Genomic DNA, 12,779 nt, shown 5'->3' on the forward strand with positions numbered 1-12,779 from the left:
TATATATATATATATATATATATATATATGAATGTTACGTCATGTATAGTGACAAGACTTTAAATTAAGCAGTAATGTACTGAACCACTCTGATATATTAAAAAAAGATTAAAAAGCCCTCTGTTTATATTACATTCTAGAGATAAAGGACATTGGAGAGACCACAACATACAAACGTGTACTCATACATACATGTCATCACTCTCGTGCCGTCCTCCTGTCAACTGCATGATTCAAGAAAATAGCACATCGCAACAAAACTCAATATATACCTTTGCGTAAAGGAGACTTGGACACCGGTATCAATAAGTTAATAAAATATATTCTTTGCTTCTTGCTATATCTTACAGTGAAACCTGAAACTGGTCCCTGTTGGATATTAAAAACGGACACACTTTTTGTGAGCCAAAATAATCTGTCTCAGAACTACCAATGATAAACAAAGAAACACCACAAAAATGACTAAGTTAAAGGGTTAGTTCACACAAAAATGAAAATTAGCCTGTGCTTTACTCACCCTCGAAGCATCCTAGGTGTATGTGGCTTTCTTCTTTCAGACGAACCCAATCAAAGTTATATTAAAAATTGTCCTGGCCCCTCCAAGCCTTTCAATGGGGGTAAGTGGGTGTTGGTTGTCAACAGTTCAGAAGACATGAAATAAAGTGCGCGCATCCGTAATAAAACGTACCTCACACGGCTTCGGGGGGTGAATAAAGGCCTTCTGTAGCAAATCCATGCATTTTTGTAAGATAAATATCCATATTTCAAACGTAATAAACACTTTTTTCTCACTTCCGCTGACTGTCATATGCGGAAGCTGTTCAGGCGGATGACATAGGATGTCGGTGTTGCGTGATTAGTGAAGAACGTGGAGACAAAAAAAAAAAAAAATGCCGGTCATGAATTAGAAGCACGAAAAGAGGATTTGTAAAGAAAAATGTCGGAGGATTTCGAAGAGGAGACTGGTTTTCCTTTGATAAAGTAAGGAAACTTTGTTTCCTTTGCTCCTGCATTTCTCAGAGGCTTGCGCACGACGCATACGTCTTACATCATCCGCCTGAATGGCTTCCGCGTACCACAGTCAGCGGAAGTGAGAAAAAAGTGTTTACGTTTGAAATATGGATAATTTTCTTACAAAAATGCATGGATTCGCTACAGGAGGCCTTTATTCACCCCTCGGAACCGTGTGAGGGATGTTTTATTACAGATGTGCGTACTTTATTTCATGTCTTCTGAACTGTTGACAACCAACACCCGCTTACCCCCATTGAAAGGCTTGGAGGGGCCAGGACATTTTTTAATATACCTCCGATTGGGTTCGTCTGAAAGAAGAAAGCCACATACACCTAGGATGCTTTGAGGGTGAATAAAACACAGGCTAATTTTCATTTTTGGGTGAACTAACCCTTTAACAGCCATTATTTAGCCTGAAGTTTTAAAGGATTTAAAATAATTTAAGCATTTGTTAAAGTAACTCATACAGAAAAAGACTAAAATATTTATGTTTTATATCTAGGTGTTAATGGTCATTGGACTGCAACAGCTGCGCAAATTACACAGTCTCAATGTTTTCTGATTGTGAAAACTGTTGTTTAGACTGTTAAAATTGTAATGCTTGCTAATGTTATGCTTCTCGGTGAGGTAAGTCTGGGCAAAAATAACCTAGAGGTACATTCTGAAAGTTTGGGACATCATCCTCAATCCACAATCTGGAAGCTGAGAGACACACGTGATACACATACATGTCAAAAGCAATTAATTTTTTTTTTAAGGATAGACCAATGAAGTTGAGGATTTGTCAAAGGAGGAATAAACAGATTAGCTGCTTCACACCAAGATAGAATCAAAATGGCATCCATGATGGCAAAGTCAAAACATTAACAAACATTAGAATAGTAAGAAAAGCCAAAAACAAAACAAAAAGTAGTCTACATATGGCATCAAGGAGTATGAGACAACAGACTAAACTCGCAGTTATGAAAAGTTTGGTTGTCCAATAAGGTTATAAGAAATGTCTGAATCTCAAAGGGGTCATTTCTCCCCTAAACCCATTCCACTGCTGCCCATCTCAGAGTCCACTAGTGAGGAGGCAAAGGCTGACTGGACGATCTGAAAGCCAAAGGATTCAAGAAGTGACATATTCTGTTGGGGGGAAAAGGGTGAGCAGAGATCACTGAGACCCGACCCGGTCGCAGCACGTTTCTTATGAACCCTATGATGGTGTTTGTTGAGGTAAGACTTTGTGCGGAAGGTCTGGCTACAGTCGCCGCAGGCAAACTTCTTTTCTTGGTCTATTGTTTGGATGTTTTTGGATCCCCCCGGCGAGGTCAATGCATCCTCAGGTTGGCCGTTGAAGATGAAAGATGTCACCTCCATTTCTTCTCCCTCTACTTTCTGTTCAGCCTTGAGGTCCGTTCCGTTGGAAAAGTCACCGAAAACTGCATCCGATCCATCAGAGTCCTGATGGGGGCATTTCCCAGCATTCTCCTGCCCGTCTGAGGTAAACACAGAGTGGGGAAGGGGATATCAGGGAAGGAGGGGGACAGAGAGATATATAGGAAGAGAGAAGGAGCCTCACATTAAGCAACACATCTAAAAATAAATATATTTCCTTTATACCTAAATCCTCATGACCACAGCAACTACTTATCTAAACCAGTTTCAGTATAAAAACAGCTTGGCCCTCACTGATCATTATATTGTGGCTTGTCTAATTTTTTTGTGCTGTTTTGTGACTTTGTGTAAGAAAGAGAAATATAATAAAAGTAAACTGCATCCTATTGCGTACAACATTATATGGAAAATTAATACTTCCGATTTTTAGTCTACTGAGTTCCTAGGCTCTAGAGCAGTGGCACTTAACATTAGTTTGGAAGCAAAAAGGACATTTTTATAATTTAGTCACACTCAGGTTGTTCCAAACCTGTATGAATTTCTAGTCTGGAACACAAAAGATGATATTTTGAAAAACTCCCAGGAACCAAACAACACTGGAGCCCACTGATTTAAACTGTATGGACAAGAAAATCTCTCAAAATATCTTCTTGTATGTTCCACAAATGAAAGGCAGTCAAACAATTTTGAAACAACATAAAAATGACTAAATTATGACATAATTGTAATTTTTTAGTAAACTATCCCTTTAAAAATGTGGAGATTTCTCTACCACAAAGTAGACTCTACCAATCAACAACCATGAAAAACTGAATTCTCTACTCTGCTCTGAATGATTGGTGCTCACTTTTTTCTACATGTTACTGAAATTAAGCCTGACCTACTAACCAAGTAGTTCTCCTAGCTACTAACAAATGAGCGACACTTCAGCGCATGAGACCATAGATAATTTCTGATTGGCTGAGAAGCACTATATTTGGGGAAAAATGAGACCTTGTGCTACAACACTCTCATTAAAGAGTAACATGTTCACTCTATGAACAACATGTTGAGTACCAAGGATCTAGAGTTACAGTCTCTCAAACTCTATTCCACTATTTTGTACTGAAAAATAATTGAAACTCTAGTTGGTTACAGCTACAGGGCAATTTACAGACCCAGAAACTTAAGAATAAATACAGTCCAGTTCTTCCAAAGCATAAATTATGAAAGACAAGAGGTCAGAATTGGGTGCTGTTAAAGCAAACTGCTGAAAATCAAGCAGCACTGAGAACCACCAGACAAAAGCATGAGCAAAATACTGACGAGACAATTATTAGGTTAGAACTGAAACCCAGACCGATATTTTACTTGACAGTCTTGTAAATGTTAATGGTGCTTAGCAGATATTTGCACCAGACTTATCAGTTACAGCATCCAGACATCCTCAGTTCTTTGGCTCACCACATTGCCACCCTCAAAACAGCCCGTACTGACCTGTAAGAGGTCCATGAAGTGGAAACCCTGGTGCTCCAGGAGAGCGGCACTCCCAGAAATAGGGAGTTGGACCTAGCTTGCCCAGGAGCAGCTCAGGCTGCAGGCCGAAGGCCGGAGGGACGGGCTGGGGTAGAACTGGCCCAGTTAGCCCCCGAAAAGACCCCTCTGTCTCGGGAAAGGTAACCACGAGCCGGCGACTGGTGCAAAGGTCTACACGCCAGTAACCGCCCCAAGAGTTAAGGGATATGGGTAGAGGAAAAGACAGAGGCCAAGGGGGACAATTCGCAGTCAGTACAGTCAGATGACCTCTAGCTTCACATCAGTTCAGAAACATTGTTTGTTCAAAGCTAAAATGACAAAAATAAGTTTTGAATGAATGAATCTTTTTCTTTCATTACATGCCAAGCCAGCAGCTCAATGATACTGTTGGAGTGATACTGTAATGACAATTCTGTACTGATGTAAAGTTAATGGCACCTTTCTGATGTATTTCTGCGTTTTTTTTGCATATTAACTGCCAAAACCCTAAAGCTTGCATTACAAGATCAAAAATAAATTCACTTCCTCTCAATTCTAGTGAATCCACATAGTAATTAACGTTAATAACCTACTGGAAACAAGAAAAAAATAGAATTTTCATAATTCTTGGCATCTCCATTACCAAGGGGTCATGGAAAGATTCTGGAATACTTTTAGTCCTTTAGAAAAAATGCTGTCTCCACATTGTTTCCTATGTTCAGTGTTCAGTAAGGATATTCCCCATCACAAGCTGCTGGATTTTATGGCAATAATTGTTTGAAAAAGGTCCATTAAATCCACAGAAATAATGCACAGCGTGTATGTGCACTTATGTGGACATGCATGAATGAAGGATCAAAAACGCTTTCATTATGTCAGCACTTGATGGAGATGATACAGAATGGGACACATGGCCATGCTAAATTGGTCAGCAGCAAAGTGACTAGCAGACAAAGCTGATTGATAGGTCTGCAACTATTATTTAGCTCAGGTCTTAAATCAACTGTATCTCTAAATGCACCTTATTTAAATAAAGACTAATAAAGAAATTTAAAGCAGTAATTGCCCCCAAAAATGAAAATTTGCTGAAAATGTACTCTCAGCCCATCCGAGATGTAGATGAGTTTGTGTGTTCATCAGAACAGATCTGGAAAAACTTACTTACCAATGGATCCTCTGCAGCGAATGGGTGCCGTCAGAATGAGAGTCCAAACAGATGATAAAAACATCACAATAATCCACAAGTATTCCAGAGTAAGCATTATTACGGAGTTGTTTTTTGGCTAGAAACAACGCTTTGACGTTAAAATACCTTAATGGTGGATTTGTTTTATTACAAACAGTTATTTACTTCACAAGATGTTAACTGATGGGCTGGAGTCGTGTGTATTACTTGTGAATTATTGAGATTTTTTTATCAGCCGTTTGGACTCTCATTCTGACAGCACCCATTTGCTGCAAAGGATCCACTGGTGAGAGATTTCTCTAGATCTGTTCCAATGAAGAAACAAACTCATCTACATCTTGGACTGAGGGTGAGAATATTTTCAGCAACCTTTCATTTTGGGATGAACTATTCTTTTAAAAGTAAATCTTTTTAATCTCATTTTAGTATTTTGCCAGTAAGTCAAATAATGAATAACGTACTTTGAATTTACACCTGGCAGCCATCCATTAACTTTGCAAAACTACAAGAACTATCTACATACTCGATACTTCATCAGTCAATTGATACAAAGGTATCATTACAATTGCAGTTACAATTACAAACATCCATTCTCATCCACTGAGAGAAAAGTCCTAAAAGATTATGTAATTCAGACTGCCAAATTCTGAACACATATCTCTGATTCCCTGCACATTATGCTGCAATAAATGATAAATGTGCAGCGCTACAATCTGTATTTGCGGTGAGTTTATATGCAAGCAGATGCAGCATCTGATAAGCAGCAGTGAAAAAGACAGCAAGTGAGCGGGCAACAATTTGACGCTGTGGGGAGAGGCTTGCTTGCCTTCCACTGCGCACTGGCGTCCTGAGTGGTAGGGGGCGCCGTTGTGCATCTGTGGTCTGTTGGTGCGCGGTTCAGGGAACTGATGTGCTGCAGAGGAAGGGAGCATGGACGAGCTGTGGTGCATTTTTACATGCACCTTTAAGTAGGATGCAGTAGAAAAACCTGAGACCATCGGAAGAACAAGTAGGAAAAACAAATAAAAACAAAAAACAGAACAACACTCAGTTTTATTAATCAGAAGATTACTCTATGGCTTTCAAAAAATATAAAGCATAAGCCACAAACCTTTTCAGTACTACTATTTAAAACTTCAGCCTTTTCCCCTTAAGACAGTTTTCTGCATTAATAAGCCAATCAGTTTCTGTGAGCCTAAGCTAACTTACTAAGGATGGTGTCAGTGGCAATGAAAATGTGGATCATTAGCTGGGTATTTTGTAAGCACAAGTTCTGCTGTGTTTATAAGCAACGCCTTGATAAAATGAGTTATTTTCAATGTGTGTCTGACCAGTACCTTTGTTGCATATTCCACAGTAGTTATGAGGTCCTTCACTGTGTTTTTTCAAGTGGTCGGTCATGTAGGCAGCCCGGAGGAATTTCCCACACACTTGACATGGTATCTTATCTTCATGGCATGCCAGGTGCGACCTCAGGCGATCTCGTGTAGCGAAAGATGCGTTGCATATCTGAGACATTTCAAGATATGGTTTACAAGCATTTTCCAAGAGATCATTTTTGGGAGTGTTATCAAAACATAAAGTTGATTTAATGGAGGTGTTCACTCAAATATTTAAATTCCACTCTAGTACATATAATGAATGTGAACGAGGACCTGAGCTGTCGAGATCTAAAACAACAACAAAAAAGCATCATTAAAGGATCATCCCATCCTGAAAGTGTTCAATATGACTAATAATAACATATGTTACATATTACAAATCTTTTGAAGCCAAATTATATTATAGCTTTGAGTGAAGAACCATCTTGTCACCATGAAAATTAAAATTTAACTTTTCTCAATGGAATATCGCAGTGTTTATTATAAATTATATATCTGCGCACATCACTTTTTTAATGCATGCACCCTAGTAATGGGCGCGTTCGAATCACTGCTTCACGAAGCTTCGAAACATTTGCTAATCTTTTGTTTCGAATCAGTGTTTCGGAGCGCGTATCAAATCGGCCAGGTCACGTGATTTTAGCAAACGAAGCTTCGTTACGTCACATTGTTTCCAGCAGGTGTCGCCAGCATGTGCGGTTTCAATTGCTTCGAAGCAGCGAATCATTTTTCGAAGCAATTGGTTCAACTGATTCAATGCTTCGAAAAGCTTCGTTTCTCCCAGCACCCTTTGTAATAATTAAAGTCCCCCTGTAGTCAAATATTTTATCCCTTAAAACTTATCTTTGATAATCAAAATGACATATTTAAATGTTTTTTCTTGTGAAAATAATGTTCTCATGCCTTAAAATAGCTTGAATGTAACTCAACACCCCTTTAAATTAACTCAGTCAATATTCAGTCCAGTCCCACCCTCCATTTGTTCTTGTTCGAGAAGCTGTTTTACTCATATACGCGTCACAGTACGGTACAAAAGATGATTGCAAGTTCGGTTTCATGCCAACTTAATGTCATTATTTACTGATAATAATCTCCTGCAGCAAACTGCTAACCACTGTGACCACCAATGTTTTTACATTCACAGACTAAAGCAACAATTCAATTTTTTGAAGGCCATGTAGATGCTTTAATCTGACTAAAATCCCACTGTAGCTTGATAATAACTACAAGTTAAACTAACCTGGTCAATCTGGTTTGTGAATTAATCATTTGCTGCATCCAAATTATATTATCCCATAAAAGTAGATCTTGTTTTTGTTAAGAAACAGTACATACTTTTGAGTGTGTAGCAGAAGTGTAGACAAGATTTGGGACATACTACCATGTCATAATTGCGTCTTCAATGGACCACTCTGTCACATAATTGTAATATACTATGATTTGGGACACACTCATTCTAAACCTGAATACTTTTAGTATTTAGGATGGGAAGTATGCAAATTAGGATGCAGAAAGTGAGACCAGATTTGTGAACTGCAGAAATTGATTCATTGCTTCTCTGTTTCTGCCACGGGATTGGCATCCCGAAGTAATTACACAAGCTTCAGTCTGAATCCAGCCCTTACGAAGATCTGAGATGACCGAACACCAGAGAAGAGATGATGCCAACCCCCCAGAGGATCTCAGATGATGCAAACCCTCAAACAACAAACAAAACTACCAAATTTTGCAATAAATTTAATCACAACATATAATCATTACAGTTAATAATGTCCATGTCTGTTTGATTACATGTCATTAACTAACTGCATTAATTTTACTGTACATTTCTGCCATATGGACATCAACCTGCCATAGTCACCACTGATAAGCTACTACTAAATATTATGTAGAAACTTTAAAATAGAAACGTAAATTTTCTCTAAAGTTGCTTTGCAACAATTTATATCGTGAAAAGTGCTATAGAAATAATCTTGAATTGAGATTATTTGATTAATTGAAAAAAAATAAAATAAAATTTTGTATGTGTGCCAAAACAAGATTTTACGTGAATAACGATAAAAATTTAAGGGGTGGTTGCATAAACTGCTTAGGGTACTCTTAAAAGTTAGCCATCTAACTGTTTCTGCAAAAATGGTCATAACTTTTTAAAATCAGTTACATAAAAATGCAAATTGGTCTCATTTAAATCCAAAAATAAGACCACTTACCACTTGGTTAACTGCTAGTTAGTCAAACTAGTTCTTCAGACACGGTATTAACATAGTGGTTATTTCTGTTTCTCACACAAAGCTACCATATGGCTTCACAAGTTTATTGTATTTTATGGTGTTTTTTTGTTGTTGTGATTTTGGAGTATGACAGCCCCAGTCCTGTCACTTTCGTTATATGGAAAAGAGTGGCTGGAATATGATTAAGAAATTCATTATATGAAAGAAAGCCATACAGCTTTGAAACATGAGAATGGGCATATATTAAAATGTAGCATTTCTCACCTGACACTTGTGAGGTCTCTCTGTGGTGTGAACCTGTTTAATATGTCCATTCAGATGGTCTGGCCTACAAAAACATCACACAAATCATGTATGATGACACAAATACAAAACGAATGCAGTGTATGTATAGAAGCATTCATAAATGACTGCGCTCACCTGGAGAAACCTTTCCCGCAGCTTTGACAGACATACGGTTTACCCACCGAGCCGTCGTGAGACCGCACATGGTAAGACATCCTGTCCTTGCGTTTGAAGCGCAGCCCGCACACCGGACACGCGTACGGTTTCTCGCCCGAATGAGACAGTTTGTGCCGGTTGAGGTGGTAGACGTCTCGGAAGACCTTCCCGCACAGATCACACGCGACGTGTCGTCTCGTCCTCTCGCGTTTACGGTTGTCCGCGGGCAGTCCGTTTTCCTGAAACCGCGCCTGGGGATGAGAGATCATCGTCGGGCCGTCCACAGCGACCAGCTCCGCTCTGGTGCTCACGCCGCCGGTGAACGTCCCGTGCTGCGTCTCGTGGTTTCTCAACTGGACGTCGTCGGGAAACAGCTTACCACAAACCCCGCACGAGAAAATCCCATCGTTTTCGTTTTGAGCAGTGCTGTTGTTGTAAGTGATCGGCTCTGTCGAGGGCTCTTTTTTGGGTCTCCCTCTGCCTCGCTTGGAGCCGTCGCTACTGAGGTGGCTGCTGGGAAACTCCAGTGGGGAAACCGCTAAGCGATCGGCCGCTTGTGCTCCGGAAGCGGCCGGCTGAGAGCTGTTACTTGGCTGCGTCGGATCGGCACTGTCGCTGTCGTTGTTGTCGGTAAACACTGCGCCGCTGGACACGCTCCCGTTTGACATGTCCACCGGCAGGGGGTATGACAGCTGCTCCGCGGCCCTGAACAGGCTGTGCTCGCCTCCTCGGGAAGGAGGCACGAGGATCTGCACGTTGGATTGTTTGATGACCTCCTGACAGATCTCGATGACAGATCGCATGAGCAGAAACTTCGCCGCGGTCATAAGCTCCGGGAAGCACTCCAGACGCACCACGATCTTAGAGGTGTACGCGAAGTCTAGGATGTCTCGGAAAACTTTGGGGCTGATCGTGTGCATCTCCAGCTCCTTGCCCTGGCCGTCGTCTTCCGCCTGACAGCTGAACACCGACTCAAAATACTCGCTGCACGCCGCCAGCACCGCCTTGTGCGCGGGGAAGCTCTCCTCCCCGACGCGCAAGATAACATCACAAAACCTGCCTCCATCTTTTCTCTGGCTGTTGAGGTTGTGTAGCATCTCTGCGCTGTGTTTGCTCACCTGGTACGTGTAGGAGGAATTCCACGGCTGTTCTGTCCTCTCCATGCCGCCTTCATTCAACAACTGAGCCTAACGCATACGACAGAAGAGGTAGACAAACGCAAACGAACGGCAAACACCCAATACAGAGAAGCACTCAGCAGCGACCACCACTCCTCGCCTTTTTAGCATCTAACATGTTAGCAGGGGGAAAAATGGCAGCCCCCCAGCTTCCTGTGAACTTCGACCTTTGCTTAAAGGGAGGGGGGGGGTCGTTCGCGTTTAATATTTTTTTGTTTTAGCACAGTTTATTTAATACATTACTTCGGTCCAAAGATAAAGCGTAGATACTGAAATTTAAGTTTCGCGTCCGTCTTCCTGGTTCGCAGCGTTATGAATTCACATCCTTGTTTTCCAGCGAGCCCCCTCCCCCAAATGTACGCCAGACACCGAATACATGACAGCAGACCGTCTCTTTCTCTCTTTTAGACATTGTAACCAATTAGAAAATATACAGTAAACGTGAACGAAATTAAAGTGAAGTGTCAAAACTCTTGAACTGGCACTGTAGCCTAGACAGTCAGTCAGACAGACAGCTGCTCTCCTGAACTGGTACTGTACATTTCAAGCACAAAGACACTAACAATAGAGAAAGGTAATTGTTGTAGACTACACTGCCTTGCAGTGTGCCTGGCTGCTGTATTGTTTGTAGTTTTGGAAATCAGATGCACAAATACTTTTAGGGAAACATTGTTTAAAAAAAAAACCATAAAATTGCATAAAACACTGGTTTCACACCACAGTATTTTATTAGTTTTTGAGCTCAGATTGTCTTTCTTGGGTAGTTGTCCGTTTTTTTCTGACAACATTGAAATGTGGTCTGATTAATAATTGCAATCAGTTTTTGTTCAGTTTGCCTTCATATTCATGTTGTGTTGTACTCTTATGTAGTTTGTCTGCTTTTAAGTTTCAGTCCATGCATTATCCAGTGTCCTTGGGTTTGTGAAAAGCCCCATATAACACAAAACAATACTGTGTAGAAAAGAAAAAAAACACCTGGCCAATCGGCCATGAGATTGGGTACAGAAGTATGGCAAAGGGAGTATGGCTTGGACATGCATGGTTAACACTAGAACAGACTCCAATTTATTTACCAAGGACGCCTGATATGTGCAACGCTAATAAATTCTACAACGTGCTACAGCAGTTTAGGCATTTTGAACATTTACTTGCAAGCATAGTATAATGACTGTTCATTTTCTCTGGAATATGGAAGAACTGGGGCATTAACAGCAAAGAACACCATATACATACAGCCATTCAGAGCAGAAGATTTCTTCAATCAACCCTCTGAAAAGTTTGCTTTTTTCCAGGCAGACAATTTAAGACCTTGAAATCAATGAGACCTTGACAACAATTTTATGTGAATGATTTTTATTTTTTTTTATATTTATCAACTATTTGTGCTTCTTAAATTAATAGCACATTACTTAATTGCCAACCCCTGCCACCCTAAAACAAATGTGATTCAGAGCTGTGATTCAGAGCAGTGCTTCTCATACAGTGACTAAGAAGACTGGCTGGAGAAGGGATGGGAAGGCTTTTTGCTTAAAAAAAAAAAAAAAAAAAAAAAAATCAAAAAGGAAACAAAGGCACAACTAGCATTCACTTCTTGGGGTGGAAGAGTGTCCCCTCTTGCAGAACATGCTGGCTTCAATATTCCAGCAAAAGTTTCAATGGCATGTATCTCTGGATTAGAGATGCATTAAATTGCTACACACAAACATCTCCTTTCCAACAAACCGGCAATCAGCAGTGGCGCCCTTTTCCGCCCAGATCAACTCTAGATGGGAAACATGGAACATTGTGAAAAACGCAACTTTCCAGTTTGTCAATAGCAGGATAACCTTCCCCACATAAAGACAGAAAATAATCTGTTTCGTAATAATCTGAAAATACATAATCTGTACAAATTCAGGCCTATACATTTACTTTACTGCAAAAACTGAAAATTCAAAACAAAAACTATGAGAAACTACTTTGTGACAAAAGCGGTAGGAAAAAAAAAAAAAAAAAAAAAAGTGTCTTTTCCCTCAACTTCAGGCCTTTAAAAACAAAAAAAAAAATTAGCAACTGCAAGGGTTTCAGACAGAGCACAGAAAAATAGACAGGGCTCTGACATCTGTACATTATGGTAGAAATCAAAGTTCATATCTTTCCAACTAGAGGGTAGTGGGGAAGGGAAGGGATGTCTTGCTTCACTCCTGCTGACTGGTCACAGGATGTCATCACTGGTGGAACTCGAGCTCGTCAACACTGATTACTTTAGTAGACGGCATAGAAGGGAGGGGCTGTTGCAGCACATCAGAACCAAACCACTTGGCCAGACCCAGAGGAGGGCTACCACCTCTTCGCTGTGAATGGTTTGTCCGATGAGGACCGTGGCTCTGTGACTGGGGGCCTCCCGATGGAGCCACTGGCAGATCTGTGGAGAAAATAAAATAATTGAAAAACCATACAAAAAAAAAAAAAAAAAAAAAACTAAAAAAACAAA

At 40.3% G+C, this 12,779-nt stretch overlaps 2 protein-coding genes across 4 annotated transcripts in view; both read right to left on the reverse strand.

Moving 5' to 3' along the window:
• Nucleotides 1-1,364: 1,364 nt before the first annotated feature.
• On the reverse strand, nucleotides 1,365-10,478 carry patz1 (POZ/BTB and AT hook containing zinc finger 1). 3 transcript variants are annotated; one of them, XM_016467129.1, is made up of 6 exons: nucleotides 9,108-10,478; nucleotides 8,952-9,015; nucleotides 6,412-6,583; nucleotides 5,901-6,062; nucleotides 3,871-4,080; nucleotides 1,365-2,495 (listed from the first exon to the last, which is right to left on the reverse strand). In XM_016467129.1, exons 1-6 carry the CDS (start codon nucleotides 10,289-10,291, stop codon nucleotides 2,032-2,034), a joined length of 2,256 nt encoding a protein of 751 aa, XP_016322615.1. In that variant the 5' UTR covers nucleotides 10,292-10,478; the 3' UTR covers nucleotides 1,365-2,031. The 3 variants fall into 3 exon arrangements, with proteins under 3 accessions (XP_016322615.1, XP_016322613.1, XP_016322614.1); XM_016467127.1 differs by lacking the exon at nucleotides 3,871-4,080; XM_016467128.1 differs by lacking the exons at nucleotides 3,871-4,080; nucleotides 5,901-6,062.
• Nucleotides 10,479-11,836: 1,358 nt separating this feature from the next.
• LOC107673519 (eukaryotic translation initiation factor 4E transporter-like) overlaps nucleotides 11,837-12,779 on the reverse strand; it is a 16,980-nt gene continuing 16,037 nt past the window's right edge. Inside the window, exon 19 of the mRNA XM_016467130.1 lies at nucleotides 11,837-12,710. Within this exon, the coding sequence (XP_016322616.1) occupies nucleotides 12,514-12,710 (197 nt within the window). The 3' untranslated portion in view covers nucleotides 11,837-12,513. The remainder of the gene's footprint in view (nucleotides 12,711-12,779) is intronic.

This window comes from Sinocyclocheilus anshuiensis, unplaced genomic scaffold (genome assembly GCF_001515605.1).
Source record: "Sinocyclocheilus anshuiensis isolate Anshui unplaced genomic scaffold, SAMN03320099.WGS_v1.1 scaffold44, whole genome shotgun sequence".
Lineage (NCBI taxonomy): Eukaryota > Metazoa > Chordata > Actinopteri > Cypriniformes > Cyprinidae > Sinocyclocheilus > Sinocyclocheilus anshuiensis.

What these genes read in the sequence shown, in the direction of transcription:
- patz1 (XM_016467129.1), bottom strand. Translation starts at nt 10,291, where the DNA reads ATGGAGAGGACAGAACAGCCGTGGAATTCCTCCTACACGTACCAGGTG. An exon ending in CTGTGGAATATGCAACAAAG is followed by an intron (nt 6,063 to 6,411) that starts GTACTGGTCAGA and finishes CGATGGTCTCAG; the next exon opens with GTTTTTCTACTGCATCCTAC. An exon ending in ACTTCATGGACCTCTTACAG is followed by an intron (nt 2,496 to 3,870) that starts GTCAGTACGGGC and finishes TGTTTACCTCAG; the next exon opens with ACGGGCAGGAGAATGCTGGG.